The sequence below is a fragment of the Setaria italica genome, chromosome I (genome assembly GCF_000263155.2).
Source record: "Setaria italica strain Yugu1 chromosome I, Setaria_italica_v2.0, whole genome shotgun sequence".
Classification (NCBI taxonomy): Eukaryota; Viridiplantae; Streptophyta; class Magnoliopsida; order Poales; family Poaceae; genus Setaria; species Setaria italica.
The window spans coordinates 2,544,863-2,557,626 of NC_028450.1; the positions used below are offsets into that span (position 1 = coordinate 2,544,863).

General features: G+C 52.3%; 1 protein-coding gene across 1 annotated transcript; it reads left to right on the forward strand.

Annotated features, from left to right (window-relative positions):
* The first annotated feature begins 957 nt into the window (after window positions 1-957).
* On the forward strand, window positions 958-5,686 carry LOC101778027 (auxin-responsive protein IAA7). Its single transcript, XM_004951340.4, has 7 exons — window positions 958-1,327; window positions 1,454-1,792; window positions 2,495-2,573; window positions 4,245-4,501; window positions 4,741-4,888; window positions 5,210-5,270; window positions 5,345-5,686. The coding sequence occupies exons 2-7, from the start codon at window positions 1,546-1,548 to the stop codon at window positions 5,384-5,386; spliced, it is 834 nt and encodes a 277-aa protein (XP_004951397.1). The 5' UTR covers window positions 958-1,327; window positions 1,454-1,545; the 3' UTR covers window positions 5,387-5,686.
* The last annotated feature ends 7,078 nt before the right edge of the window (window positions 5,687-12,764 follow it).

The following is a 12,764-nucleotide window of genomic DNA, read 5'->3' on the forward strand; positions in this document are numbered from 1 at the left end:
TTAGCTGCCAAAGCTACTACCACGATGGTACGGCGAGCGTAGCGTGGCAGTGCTAGCTGAGCCAGCCTGCAACGGCAAAGCGCTAGCTCTAGCTGAGGCTGACCCGGCCAGCTCAAGTGAGGAGAAAAAGCGCAGCTTTCTTGAGCCAAGCACCCAACCGTTTTCGACCCATGGGCACGAGAGCTGCTTGCTGAGCGGCAACAGGGGAAAAGCACGGCATATTTTTGTTTGTTGTCACCTTTTGCCTGCGCACTGTAACCTTTTCAGTTTTCAGTCCTGCTGCTGGCTGGCTGCTCAAACTGCAAGAGAGCCCTGTTCCTGACGAGCCCTGGCAGGGGAACAGCAACAGCAATGCGCTCGCAGCCCAACGCGTTGCTGGCTGGGATGCTTGCTGAGAGGGAGAGGGAGAGAGAGAGAGACAGAGGTGATGGACTGATGGCCATGGGAGAGGAGGACAGAGGAAGGGGGCACTGAGCCACTGATGAAGCAGAAAAAAGATGATGCTACTACATGGTAGCTACTAGCAGCTAGGCAGCTAGAGCTAGGAAGGGGAGTGTCTGGTAGCACGGGGCCGGCCAAAAGCTGGGATCGTGCAAATCTTCCCCCGCCTGCACGCCTAATTATCCCCTTCACCCACCCACCCTTGTCGTCTCCTGTCGCTTGCTTTGCTTGCCCTCCTCTTCCCTGCTTCTGCGAGCAGCCAACAGCCAAGCACCGGTCCCCATCGCCATTGCTGACTGATCACCCCCTGCTCCTCGTCCTCTCTCTGTCAAGTACCGTACGAACTCTCTTAACCGACCTCGCTTCGCTAATGCTGAGGGGTTAACCGGTTAACTAAACGCCTGTCACCTTTTCAGAGGCTCTGTGTGATGTGACAAGCAGGAGGCTGCAGCAGGCCTGCATGATGGTAGTACATGGGCAGCAGCAGCAGCAGCTATAGATGCCATATGATCCTGAGCACGTTGGCGTGTGCCGTGCTCCATTCCCGTTTCTGCTTGCCCCTAGCCCCGTGGAATCACCCCCAACCCAAACCCGTCTCCTCTCCTCTCCTTTCCTATCTCTGACCCTCACCATCGCTAGCAGCCAACAGCTCGCTGCCCATTTTGCTTGCGCTCCAGCGGCTCACGAGCGAGTCCACAAGAGGCGACCGCCCCGGGGACATTTGACTCCCGCACGGCAATCGCTTGCTTCCTCCTCCTGCTCTTCCTCCTCCTCCTGTAGCCGCAAGCTGCTGCGTCTGCTCATTTGTTCGCTTCCCTTTGGGCGAGCAGAGGTAGCAGCCGATCCCGACATAGAACACGAAGGAGGCGAGACGGGGGGAGCAGAGGTCACTGTTGATTTCACATCTGCATTTCTTTAACACGATTTCCTCTCCCTTGTTGCCGAGATGAGCTGTTGTTTTGTTTCTACTCACCCTACGTTGTTCCCTTGATCCCTCTCATCCTCTCTGCAGGGTATAAGAGAGCCCACCACAGCACAGCACCTTCAGAGCACGCCGTCCCGTCCAGTCGTGCTTGGCAGCTTCAAGGGAAGGGAGGAGGAGAGATGGGGGAGGCAGCAGAGGGCAACAAGGCTCTTCGCAACTGGATGGGCGAGCCGAGGCCGAGAGACCAGGACGACGAGGAGAAGACGCTGCAGCTCAGCCTCGGGCTCCCCGGAGGTGGGGGAGGAGGAGCCTGGGGAGCGGCGGGCAGAGAGAAGGGGAACCACCACCACCACCACTCTGCTGCCGACACCTCCATGCTCTCCCTCGGCTACTCCAACGCAGCAGCTTTCTCCCCCTGCTCACAAGGTATGTCGTAGGAGTTGGACGCACTCCTCTCTGAATCACAGCACCACAGTTCTCACTTCTCTGCAGTAGTATTCAAGTCCAAATGTTGTTCTTCGTCTGGTTGGCTGGTTGCATTGCATGATGCCGTAGCAGAGTTGCAGAGTTCTAGTCTTTGATAACATATATGAATATGAGCAAATGAAAAATGTGAAGGTTGCATATCTTGAAAATTTGCTGTTTCAGACATGAGTAGAATGGCTGTTTTTTTCTTCCTCAGAAACTAAGTCTACAGAGAACATGATCAAGGCCTAAAAGATCCTGCATACTTTCTCTCTCAAAAAAAAAAGATTCTGCATACAGTCTGATTTCGGAGGGGTTTTGTTATTCAGATACACCTAAAGAGATGTCTACAGATTGGTAATTTTGTCCTAGCTTAAGTTTGTGGCCAACCACACTGTTCTTGCATAAAACTCAGCAATTGAATACAAATAAAATTCATTTATTCCAAAGTAGTATGAGTCAAGCAGTCGAGACTTCACAACTTTGAGAACCAAAATTCGTTCTGTTTCATCTTATGATCTTCGTTTTCTGCTCCAGCCCTTCCATTTGTTCCTGGTGTTTGTTTGTTTCTTCATTTGTTCTCGACTCGGTACTCAGTAGCAATGAAAGTGAAAAGTTCTCGGCATGAACTCATCTTGTTTCTTTCTCCTTGTTCTCGTGCAGGCAAGGCAAAGGGGTCCCCAGCAGCGGCTCCAGCTACAGGGCATGCTCTTGCGTCCACCAACAATGCCTCCCAGACAAGGTGTGGATCAATCATAACCCCTCACATGCCAAATTCCACCGAGGAATTCTTACCAGCTTTTTAGTAGCAAGAGTTGGCAGCTAGCCCTGTTCAAGTGTTTATGCCCCAGAGTGATTTCTTTATTCTTCCCGTCTGCCCCGGCATGAGTTTAAGAGGGAGGTGGTTCCATTTCCTGCACTGGACTGCAGCTCATTCATGGCGAAACCATCCAGGATTCGGGGGCCGGTTGTCTTGTTTGCATCTGCCTGCTGCCATGCATGGAGGCATGGAGCTGGATGTGGAGATGTAGCTCCTCCCATTTATGAGGGATGCAGTTTTTTTTGGCTCTGTTCACTGCTCTTTGTTTCGTCCCTAGTCCCTAGTGGCCAGTGCTTGGATTGGAACATGCCATGTTGCCTCTCTACACTTTACACCCCTTAGAATTACCAAGCCATAGTATGAGACGACGAGGTCTGTATTTACTTTTTTTAGAATAAAAATAAACTGTGCTACTGCTAACTACTAGCATAGTCTAGATTTAATGTTTTTTATTGGGAAGGATGTTTGAAGTTTCCAATCATTTGTTAGAACCGAGGTGTGTGAATAACTATAGACATTGAAGTTTCCTTTTGTTCCACTTCCACTGCAAATTTCTGCTGGAAAGTGCTACAAGCCTTAAAATTTCAAGATTCTTAATATCAGACAACAAAAGTTGTTACTTCAAAACTGTTTTGAACATGAATCGTTTCCAATAAACAAAAAGCCTAAGGGCCTGTTTGGATACCCTGTGTTAAAATTTAACAAGTGTTAAAGTTTTAACACTCTCAAATAGAGTGCTAAAGTTTAACACATTGGGGTGTTTGGATGATGTGTTAAACTTTAACACCTTTGGTGGGAAATGACTCCATTGTCCTCTCATTTATGGCCGGCGGAGAGAGAGGGAGGAGAGAGAAGGAGTAACCTGGGGAAAAAGTGGAGAGGGGGACCACTTTTAACATCTTTAGCAAGTTTTAATACCCCTCCATGTGTTTATGAAAAATGGGGTGTTAAAGTTTAACACCCCACATTTAACACTTTTTAACACTTTCCTATCACAGTATGTCTACCTTAATCTCTGTGCATTCATTTTTGGCCCTGTGCACTGTTCTTTGTTTTGTCCCTAGTTAGTGGCCAGTGCTTGGATTTGAACATGCCATTTTGCCTCTGTTTACAGTTTACAACCCTTAAAATTAACGATGCCATAGTATGAATATGAGTATGAGTTGTGTGTTTACTTTTCTTTTGAATAAAAATAAACTGTGCTACTACTAAATACTAGCATAGTCTAGTTTTACTTTTTTTTAGTGCGAGGATGTTTAATTTCCAATCATTTGTTAGTAGTACTGAGGAGTTTGAAAAACTATATACATGAAGCTTTCTTTGCTTCTGCTGCAAATTTCTGTTTCCAAGCGACATAAGCCAAAATTTCAAGAATCTTAATACCAGTCTTCTGAAGTTGTTAGTCAAAACTGTTTAAACATGAAGCATTTCCAAGAAACAAAAAGCCTAAGATATTTCAGTTAACAGTACATCTATCTTAATCTCTGTGCATTCACTAGCAGGAACTTCTTTGTTTGTTAACTGTAGTTCTTATCCAGTAACCATTATTTATGCTTCTTTCTCACATCTCACTGTTTCATTTTCGAACTTCAGATCTCCTAATGCCCCAGTTATCGGGTGGCCTCCAGTTCGTACATTCAGAAGAAATCTGGCTACCTCTAGCAAAGCATCCCTTGATCATCAGAATGGGAAGAAGGCTGCCAAACCTGAAGAGACCACAAAAAGAGCTCCATTTGTAAAGATTAACATGGATGGTATTCCTATTGGTAGAAAAATCGACCTGAATGCCCTTGATAGCTATGAGAATCTGTCTCTGGCTGTTGACAAGCTATTTCGTGGACTCCTTGCAGGTACATGATCAATCCTACTTGTCTTCGTGTATCTTTTACCTTTGCTCGATATAAGATTATTACAAACATGTGTTAACTTTGCCTTATACGAGTGTCGGCTCCATTTGCTTGATTACAACATTATGATGAAAAGCTATTTTCCCTTTTCCATGCTATCTAGCTTTCAATATTTTGAATGTTTGAGTTGCTTGGTCAGTGTCTCTATTCAAATTGTTCAATTCTTTTATTTCTTCATGCAGCACAACAAGACCCTCTAGCTGCCGGTACAAGGGAGTGTTCACAGGAAGAGGTGGCCATATCAGGTTTACTAGATGGAACTGGCGAGTACACTCTAGTTTATGAGGATTATGAAGGTGACAGGGTGCTGGTTGGCGATGTTCCCTGGGGGTAAGTTTAGCATTTGAATGATATTTTAAAATACGTACCTATACGGATATAAAAGTTGTATCTGATAGTGGCGCCTATAAGCTATTATTCAGGCTTTCAGACTCAATACTTTATTCTCTTAGTTAGATCGCAAAATATATACTTGATAAGATTTAAAATGCCATCTGATTGGCCTAGACTGCATATTCCATTATTCATACACAGATTTTTGTCAAACTTCTCCCAAGAAATGCTGCCCAAAGTTGAATTCTGTCACCTTCAGTTTATAGGTTTGTTTACTGCAGGAAAAGCTTACAGTATGTTATACTTGGATTCCTGCAGGATGTTTGTTTCTTCAGTGAAGAGGCTGCGAGTTCTCAAGACATCTGACCTCTCTTCATCTGTGAGTAACTCTTCCCAACTCGCTGCTTACCTTGACCCTGGCTTCAGATTGCTGACATCTCATTATCCTTGCAGCTAACACCATCAGGCCGGAAAAGAGCGGTGGCTGAGTGTTGACACCTCCCGTGATGTGCCGTGAAGAAGAAAACATCTTCTGAGCTTGTATCATCTTTCTTCCTGGGTGCCTTTCTTTCGCCAAGGGTTCATCGGCGTGGCGAACTGGGATCATCGGGGCGCCAACCTTTTGGGTTTTATGTTCTTATTATTCTGTTTCTGCCTATGGAGATTCCGAGAAGTGATGTGTTTGGCGCAATTTGACATGGCCGTATGTAAATGTTCAGACGAATCAGCACCTGTCTAATTCTATCTGTTGCCTGGAACCTACTAATTACTCGTGCTGTTCTTCGGTTCAGTTCATTATATGCCCCCTTTCTTGAGTAAAGATTCATGCGCTGCATTCCACCAAAATCTGCAGTTGCTTTTATACGGCTAGTATACCAGCCTCGGTAGAATACTGCCAATCATCAGTTTCTCACATGATTTGCAGAAACTATTGAGTAATCGCAGTGATTAATGTATCATGGCTGCAACAGAAAAGAACACAAAAAGGATACTACTACTCTAGTAGGACCAGCAAAGCACTGACCCAGTGGAAAAAGAAGACGCTGCTGTCTCATTGCACCCATCCATTGTCTCCGATCACCGGCCGGCGACGCAGGGAGGCGGGTTCTTGGCCAAACGTGCGTGACGGCCGGACCTGAATGTACCGGCGCTGTGCGTGGAGGTTGGAGACGGGGCAGACAGTTAGCTGGAGAGAGCGATCAGGACGCCCGGTGCTCGGACAACATGTACAGGGCTGCAGAACAAGTCGAACGGTGTCGAGGACCGGCGGCGCTGCTCCACCGTCGCCGTCGCCACGCCGCGCTCGTCGCCGTCGCCACGCCGCGCTCGTCGACGTGCGCTGCAAGGTCGTCGTCGTCCACCGCCGCCGGGTCCGGCACCGGCAAGTCGGATGGATCAGGTGCGCCGTCGGGTAACTCGGAGGGGCAGGGCTCGTTCAGGCCCAGCACGCTGGATGGACGACCGGCTGCGTCGTCGTCCGAGCCGGACCCGACGGAGCCGTCGCCCGCCGTGGCGGCGACACAAGCCATCGCGAGGTCATCGGCTGGAAAGAAGCCTTCTTCTTCATCCTCCGACGTCGGCTCGTGGAATAAGGCCGCGACCATAGCATCACGCACAAGGCCTTCATCGAAGTCCGGCTCGGCATTGGACGCCGCACCCAGCGTGGCGCCGGTGGCAGGCTTGCCGTGCGACTGGAAGCGGCTGCCGTCGTCTTCACCCGGCGCCGCCGCGGAGCCCAGCCTCAGTCTCAGCGTCGTGTCGACGGTCCCTCCACGGTAGTCGCCCGCGAGAGGCCCCACGCCCAGCCTCAGCGTCACGTCGACGGGCTCTTGGCCCGCCGCGGATGCACCCGCCGCCGCGCCGCCGGCGTCGGCGGCGGCGCCCGGGTGGACTCGCAAGAACTCGAACAGTTGCCGCGCGGGAGGCGCGCCGTCGTCCGCCTCGTCCAGCTCATCCTCCTCCTCCTCATCGTCCGGAGCGCCCCGCTTCTGCCCGCGCTGCAACGACGACGCCACGGTTACCTCCGGAGGCAGGCTGCTGCTGCTCCCCGCCACGCCAGCGGTGTCTTCCATCACTACTAGAAAATTGAGCATCAATCCCAATTAGTCTAACCGGGATTAATTTTTCGAGACAAAAAAGCTTCCCGGATCATTACCCCATTTAGTCCTGATTGGTGTTACCAATCGGAACTAAAAAGTTCAAAAAAACAAAAAAAAACTCGTGCCCGCCGGCCGCTTGTCCCGCTCCGCCTCCACCTCTACCCCCTCCCCCGCTCGTCCTCCACCTCCGCCTCTCCCGCGCCCGTCCCGCTTCGCCTCCGCCTCCGCACCCCACCCCCACGTGCCGCCTCCGCCTCCCCGCCCGCCCGCGCCCGTCCTGCTCCGCTGGCCCGCTCACCCGTGCGCCGCCGCCCACCCTCGCCCCGCTGCCGCTGTCGGTGGAGAAGAGGAAAGGGAGGAGGAGAAGAGGAGAGGAAACACCTGTGAAGAAGACAAGTGTGGAGAGCGCTGGCTGTGGGAGGGAGATAAGGTGGAGAGCGCTGCCTCGAGGGCCGCATGCCTCCGGGGGGGGGCATATCCAACCGGGACAAGGAGGGCGTTGCTGCCAAATCTTTACAGCCGGGACTAAAGCTCCTCCCGTCGGTATCCTTTCGGTGCCTCAGTTTTGACCCAGGATTAATGGCACTTTAGTCCTAGGTCCAAAGTCAACCGAAACAAAAATGGTTGGATGGAAGGTCAGTTCTCTAGTAGTGCATGGCCGTCGTCGTCGACGCCGAGTTGGCGATGGCTGGAACGTTATAGGAGGATTTGGTTGGGAGATGCGGCAGCGATCGTACGTACGTGATGCCTGTGTTCTCCGTGGATTGAAGGGTAGGCCAGGTCTCAATGTTATGGTAGGCTTGCACGAGTTGGAGTTGCAGTCGGGCTGGGCGCGTGCGGAACCTAACTCAACAAGGATTCGTAAGTCCGTAGATAGACGATGGGCCTCCATCTTTCTCACGCAAGTGGATTTTCATGTTGCCCTTTCCTAAATGCTCCTCGCCGTATTTATTAGGTAGAACTTCTGCAAATTGCAAAGGTTGCGCAAGCATCGGTGACCACTCTACAAAGTGGTTCGAAAGCCTCGCAATATTTACTCTGGGTGCATAAAAGCATTGGGATTAAGGAGGTGCACAAATCTTGGCTTACCTCTAGGCTAACATCTAGCGAGATGCATTAATTATTTGGCCTAAACTAGCAAATCAAGCCCTAAGCCTATGTGATAAGTAAGGGAGCACTATTAGGTACACTATAAAGTATTTTCATCCTTTACTTCTTCGATAGGGTATATGTTAATACCTTTTTCTCATGAACTTGATCAAACTTAAGACAATTGATTTAATTTGGACAGATATAGAAATAAATGGTTACATTTTGGAATTGTGGGAGTAGAAATTTAGAATTAAATCATACTTGTTAAAAATCATCTCCTTTTGGAAGAGTGATTCAATAAGAAACATGAGTAATAAAAAACATTGCGACACATTGAGACCAATTCCTAAGGATGGCCTTAGCTGTGGAAGCCTTAGCTGCCCAGCTGATCAACCTTTAATTTGTTAATTTTTGGCCACCAATCTTCATCCTACAAAAGTTGTGATGGAAACTAGCGACTCATCCACGTGCGATGGCAACCATGTGTGGATACTGTTGTGAAATACATCGACAACAGTTGAACCTTCTTCCTCTCACGACAAGCATAGGAATATAGGTAGAAAGTAGACAAGATACAAGTACGGGGACTATTCCTTTTTCTCTAAATATCGATGCTCTCTCATATATATACTCTGAACTAATAAGCATGTTCTTGGTAAGAACCTCATATGCAAACCAGATAAGGATTAGAACTTCGTCATTTCCATCTAGGCTAAGTTCGATTCACTACTGGGGAATACGCTATTAGTATCGGTTGGGAATCCCCTTTTAGTACCGGTTTCGCAACCCGCCATCCCCGTCTCCACCCTCCGCCTTCACCTCCATCCTCCTCCCGCCGCCTGCCCGCCGTCCACCCCCACCCTCCGCCGCCCTCCTCCCGCCGCCCGCCTCCGCCCATCCTCCTCCGCCCGCCCGTCGCCGCTCCAGCCTCTGCCCTCTGACCTCTGCCCCCACCCACCCGTCCGCCTGGGCCCGCCGCCCCCGCCCGCCCGCCGCTGCCGCTACCATCACCCGCCGCCGCCGCCTCACCTCGCCTCACCGCTGCTCCTCACTGCCGGTGAGGGGCGAGTGGAGGGGGAAGGGGAGGGGAGGCAGTAGAGGAGGAGGAGGAGGAGGAGGAGGAGGAAGGGAGACAGGATAAGGAGGAGACTGTGAGAGATAGAGATAGAGGAGCGGGTAGCGCCGTGAGATGGGATAATTAAGAGGAGGAGCGGGTAGCACGCGAGGGGGGGGACGGGAGTTTTAGTACCGGGTGGGAACCCCTTTTAGCACCAGGTGGAGGCTCCACTAGGTACTAATGGGTGACCTTTAGTACTGGGTGGAGCCCCCATCTGGTACTAAAGGATGGGGGGGGGGTCCTCAAGGACTATTCGTTAGGCCCGGTACTAATGCTCACATTAGTACCGGGCCAAAATGCAACCGGTACTGAGCCTCGGGACGAATGCTCAGTTTTCAGTAGTGATTGTTTTACAATACATACCGTGTACAGTCTGCTCTTGTTGTTGTGGTACTGATTGGGCAGCCATGTATGACAACATCGATTACACCTGACGCCGCGATGTTGGACCGGGCTTCTCGAACTTTTCTTTCTCTACTCTCATGATTTTTCTAGTTGGATAGTAGAAAAAGATTCATTTATCAGGAGGCTCAACCTACCACTTAGGCCCTATTTGGCATGGCTCCAGCTCCACAAATTTCTGCTCAACTCCACAACTTCAGTTGGAGCATGCTTCATGTGGAGTTGGAGCTGTGTGGGAGGGGTGTTTGGTTAGCAGGATATCCCTAGCTCTGGAAAAGAGGGTTTTGAAGGTGAATTGTCATTCTTGCCCCCAACTCATAGTCCCACCTGTCATCCTCTTATTCCCTTCTTCTTCTTCCTTAGGTAGCCAAGTAGCTCGCGCAGGACAGGACCTCCTTGCACCGCCACTAGGCCCCAATTGAGCTAGCACAGGGGCGCGGCCCGTGGGACGGGTCTGCCGGTGTCGCTGGATGGGGGTCGGTGGCGCGGTTGGGGTGGCAGCACGGCGGGATAGGCACGGTGGCGTGGTGGGATGTGGCGGGGCAGAGAGGAAGGAGAGAGGCCTGTGCTTGGCTGTCGAGGGCAAGAAGGAGAGGGGACAGGGGGCAACAACCTGGAGGGAGCGGGGGCTTGGTGGGAGAGTGCCAACGGCGGCCTGGCAAGGGCCTCATCGAGGCGAGGTGGCCTCTCCATGGCACGGCGACCCCTGCAGGAGGCGAGCAGTGTTGGGAGGAGGTGCTTGGGAGGAGGTGCGGCGGCGAGAATTTAAGGAAGAGGGGAGGGAGGGATGGCGGGAGTGAAGGGCGACGGCGGCGGCGGCCAGGAGTGCACCCGGCGGCGGCGGCGGCCAGGAGTGCACCCGGCGGCGGCGGCGGATGTGGGAGGCATCGGGGAGATAAAGTTGGGAGGTGCCGGGATGCGGAGGAAATAGAAGCAAACCGTTTTTTATGTAACCAGTGGCAGTGGTGAGTAATTACCCTTCAACTCCACGTCTAGGTTCATTTCAAAGTAGTTTGGAGTTGGGAAAGTGGTGCTCCAAGAAAATGAACTAGAGCTCCACCAACTCCATGGAGTTAGGCTGCTCCAAAAAATGGTGAAGTTGGGGTGTTTGGCTGGCTCCACCCAGCTTTGGTATGGAGTTTGGAGTTGAAGTCATGTCGAACAGGACCTTAGTAGCGATAGAACATGTGACAAACATAGACTTCTAAACAAATAAAAATGTCATCACTAAACGCATGCTAAACCTCCACCCATGCTCCTCAAAGATATCCATTGTCGTCTTCGACAAAACAGCATGCAATCTCTAGTGATTAATGTCATGTTTGCAAGTTCCAACCACAAAAAAAATAAAAAAAATAAATGTGCAATTCTTAGGATCAGCAAAATACTGATCCACTGGAGCACAACGCTGCTGATGACAATGTCAACCACGATAAAGAAGAAAAATCAAACACCACGGAAGGAATGCTGCTATTTGACACGATAAAGATATATAGGATGACAATGTGCATGGAGAATGGAGACACCTAGCTAACTGGAGGAAGAGGAGAGCCGCCATGGCAAACCATCTGTGTTCGTCGATGCATTCCTTCGTGTGTTTCACCTTCGGCTTCTCTTCAAGCCGGGGCCTAGGGCCAGGCCAAAGTCCACTGGAAAGCCCAGTCCCACAGCCTAGTAGTAAGTGAGCGTCGCCGACGAGTCGATGACACAGGTGCGCCACCGTTCGGAAGCTCGGGCGGCTCGTCGGCTTCCGGCGCTGCAAGGCTGCCCTCCGCCGGGGCTGGTGAAGGGTCCAGCACGTCGGAGGGGTCAGGTTCACCGTCCGGAAACTCGGCGGGGCATGGCTGGTTCAGGTCGAAGACGAACCCACGGGAGGAGGGGCGAGCGGTCGCGCCGTCCGCCGCGAGCTCGACGGAGCCGCCATCGTCGGCGCCCGTCGCGGCGGCGGAGCCATCGACGACGACCGCGTTTTCCGGGACCACGGGGAAGCCTTCGTCATCCGACACGTTGGAAGACGGCAGCTGGTTGAGGTCGAAGCCGAACGGCCCGCTGGAGTAGGTATCGGGTGCGCCGCCGCCCGCGAACTCGGCGGAGGTGTCGCCGCCCGCCGTCGCCGAGAAACCATCTACGATCGCGTCGTCCTCCAGCGACGCGGGACCGTGGGAGGGGTCGGCGGCCGCGGCGTGCGCGAACTCGACGTCGTAATGGATATACGACGGCGGCAGGAGCGGGAACAGGTACGGTGGGTCCCACCCGCAGATAGTACGGACGACGCGGTCTTCGACAAGCGCGGGAGCATCCGGAGCCGCGGAGCGCGACAGCGCGGTCATGACCTCGCCCATCCCCGGTGCCGCGTCGACGGGGTCTTGATCCGAACCCATCTTCGCGCCGCCGCCGCCGTCGTCCTGGACGACGTCTAGGAAGTCCATCAGGCTGCTGCTCCACCGCGGCACCGCCACGACCTCCTCCTCCGTCGCGAACGACCACGCTGACTTTATTTCCAAGAGGGCGTCGGCGCCGGCGGCCGGGCGCCGGGGCCAGCCGCGCGCCGCGCCCGCGCCCGCGGCCTCGTCGCCGTCTTCCTCAGCGCCCCGGCCGCGCTTGTGGCCGCGCTGCGACGACGGCACGGTCGTCATCGGAGGCGGGCCGTTCGTGTTCGCCGCCGCCGGTGCAGTGTCGTCTTCCATGGCCGTCGTCGGGATCAATGAGGGTTTAGGGCCGGCGCGCCTGCCTCTCGATCGCCGAGTTGGTTGTGGATGGATTGATCGTGATCGGGTTTGGATCGGATACGGAGGCGATCGCGCGAGTTGTTATAGCTTTTGGTCGTGGGCTCGCACGCACGAGTTGGAGTCGGGTCGGGCGCGCGCAGGAACCCAACAAGCTCGACTCGTATCTCGTACGTAGACGTAGCTCGCGATCCGTTCGTGCAGGCCTGCTCTCGTCTCTCTCTTCAATCCAAGAAAACAAAAATCTCGATCTCAGATTGGATCATTGGAAGAGTTTAATTTCGGCTGACAAAAAGACTGAATTCAAACAAGAGAAAAGGACTGTCGTGCGTTTTCACCTCTGAACCTACTCAAAACCATGAGTGCATGCATAGATTGTTCATGCCTGGGACTATTCAATTCTAGTGAACATAATCTGTGACCTCGATCTGAACATA